Source organism: Geospiza fortis, unplaced genomic scaffold, assembly GCF_000277835.1.
Source record: "Geospiza fortis unplaced genomic scaffold, GeoFor_1.0 scaffold432, whole genome shotgun sequence".
NCBI lineage: Eukaryota > Metazoa > Chordata > Aves > Passeriformes > Thraupidae > Geospiza > Geospiza fortis.
The window spans coordinates 986,064-987,885 of record NW_005054436.1 but is presented as its reverse complement, the minus strand read 5'-3'; the positions used below and the strand labels follow the sequence as shown (position 1 = coordinate 987,885).

The following is a 1,822-nucleotide window of genomic DNA, read 5'->3' as shown; positions in this document are numbered from 1 at the left end:
GGATATTATTTAATTGTCAGTGAAGTCTCTATGTACTCACAGTTATGTCTTTCCTCACAACACCTGCAGTACAATCAATTCTCAGTTCCTGGAGCACTGCACAGAGAGAGATAGAGGCACTGAACTGGGGAGATGACTCCAATTAATTAGCCATGCCTTGGAGAAGAAAGAAAAAGGAATAATAAAGAGCAAAGAGCAGCAGTGCCATTGGAAAGCTGCCATCAGAAGGTGTGGCTGCTCAGAGGAGGATGTTCAGCTGCCAAGGGCACTGCAGCCCTGGCAGTGGCACAGATAACTGAAATGTTGCTCTGTACATTTTCTGAGCAGCTGGAGGACGTGACAAGTAAAAACTTGAGCAGTTTCAGTTGTTCTGAGTGTGTGTTTAACTACAGCTGTTCCAGTGGCTGGGAGAGGAGCAGAGGCACAGCCCTGCCCACATTAATTATTGCTCTGTTCTGTCCTGCAGGCTGGCAGTGATGGTGAGAGCATAGGAAACTGCCCCTTCTCCCAGAGGCTCTTCATGATCCTGTGGCTGAAGGGAGTTGTGTTCAGTGTCACAACAGTGGACCTGAAGAGGTAAGAAATACTTGGATTATTGGGCCAGCAAGAGTTCAGCACCCTTGGTGGAACAAAGCTTTGGCCAGAGTTTCTGTGGCTCACAGGCTGGTTTTGTGAAATTAAAATCTGTCCTAACAATTGACTGAGGCAACCTGGATGTAAATGGTGCATTCATTGATGGTCTAACCAAAAATAATGGTAAGTTCTCTTGAATTTGTTCAGTGATGCTCTTCTGTAAAACTCACACAAAGTCTTTTGTAACTGAATATTGACTCTTCCTTTCCTGACTTCACATCAAGATGCCCTAAGTGGGGACAGATGGATATTTTTAATCAGCCACCCTCTGGTCAACCTCCAGTGATGGATAATTGTCACAAACAATGGACAGCCTCCTCCTTTTCTTAACATTTTTAAGATCATTTTGGTTATTGTGCAATAATAATGAAAATACCTGCCCATGAGGTAAATCCAAGTGAAAAGGGTAGGAATAAAATGCAGAATATTCTGCCTTTGTTCAGTGTCAGCCAGATAAACCATGGTGCTGTCACCTGAACTGCAGCTGCTTCTCTATGAAATGAGTACCTTGGTGGCTAAAACCAGTGAGAAGTGAATCCAGGAGCCTTCATTTCCTCAGGCTGGGCATTCTTTTTTATGAAAGTGCTAAATTCAGCAGGGGCCTTGTGTTTGCTTTGGGTGTGAAGTCATGTTTTCCCAGCACTGATGGAAAACTCTGCTGCTCACAGCTCTGCAGAGGGGAGGCTGCCAGTGCCTCCAAACCTGAATTTCAGGAATAAAGCCAAGAGAAACACAGTGTTCTGCACTGAATCCAACTTAGAAGGGAGAAATCACCCTGCTGGACTTAACCTCTGGGGTTTTTTTTGAGGGAGGTGACTTGTTTGGGTTTTAAAAATCACTGAAGTTGCTGCTTCAGTGCTGGCAAGGACTGTGAAAGGTTTCCATGTGTGGTGAGGGGCAGAAAGCAGCTTTTGTCAGCTCTGGGTGCATTTGGGGCTGCTCAAAGAGCTTTTCTGGCCAGTGTGGGATTTCCCTGCAAATGCTGCTGCTGCCAGCCCCATAAACCAAATGTGTCACTTCTTCCACCAAGCTGTGCTGTGGTTTCTGCAAGCTCAGGGGCAGAACTGGTGCTTGTGGGCTCTTGGTAATTTGGGATTTCCTTTTCCTTTAGTGATGGGGTTGTTTAACCTATTGCAGTTACTGGGTTGGGCAGAGATATTTTAGGTTTGAAAGGCTTTTTACTGCTGAA

At 45.3% G+C, this 1,822-nt stretch overlaps 1 protein-coding gene across 1 annotated transcript in view; it reads left to right on the top strand.

Moving 5' to 3' along the window:
- Positions 1-451: 451 nt before the first annotated feature.
- Positions 452-1,822, top strand: part of CLIC4 (chloride intracellular channel 4) — an 11,828-nt gene continuing 10,457 nt past the window's right edge. Inside the window, exon 1 of the mRNA XM_005427097.2 lies at positions 452-576. Within this exon, the coding sequence (XP_005427154.2) occupies positions 521-576 (56 nt within the window). The 5' untranslated portion in view covers positions 452-520. The remainder of the gene's footprint in view (positions 577-1,822) is intronic.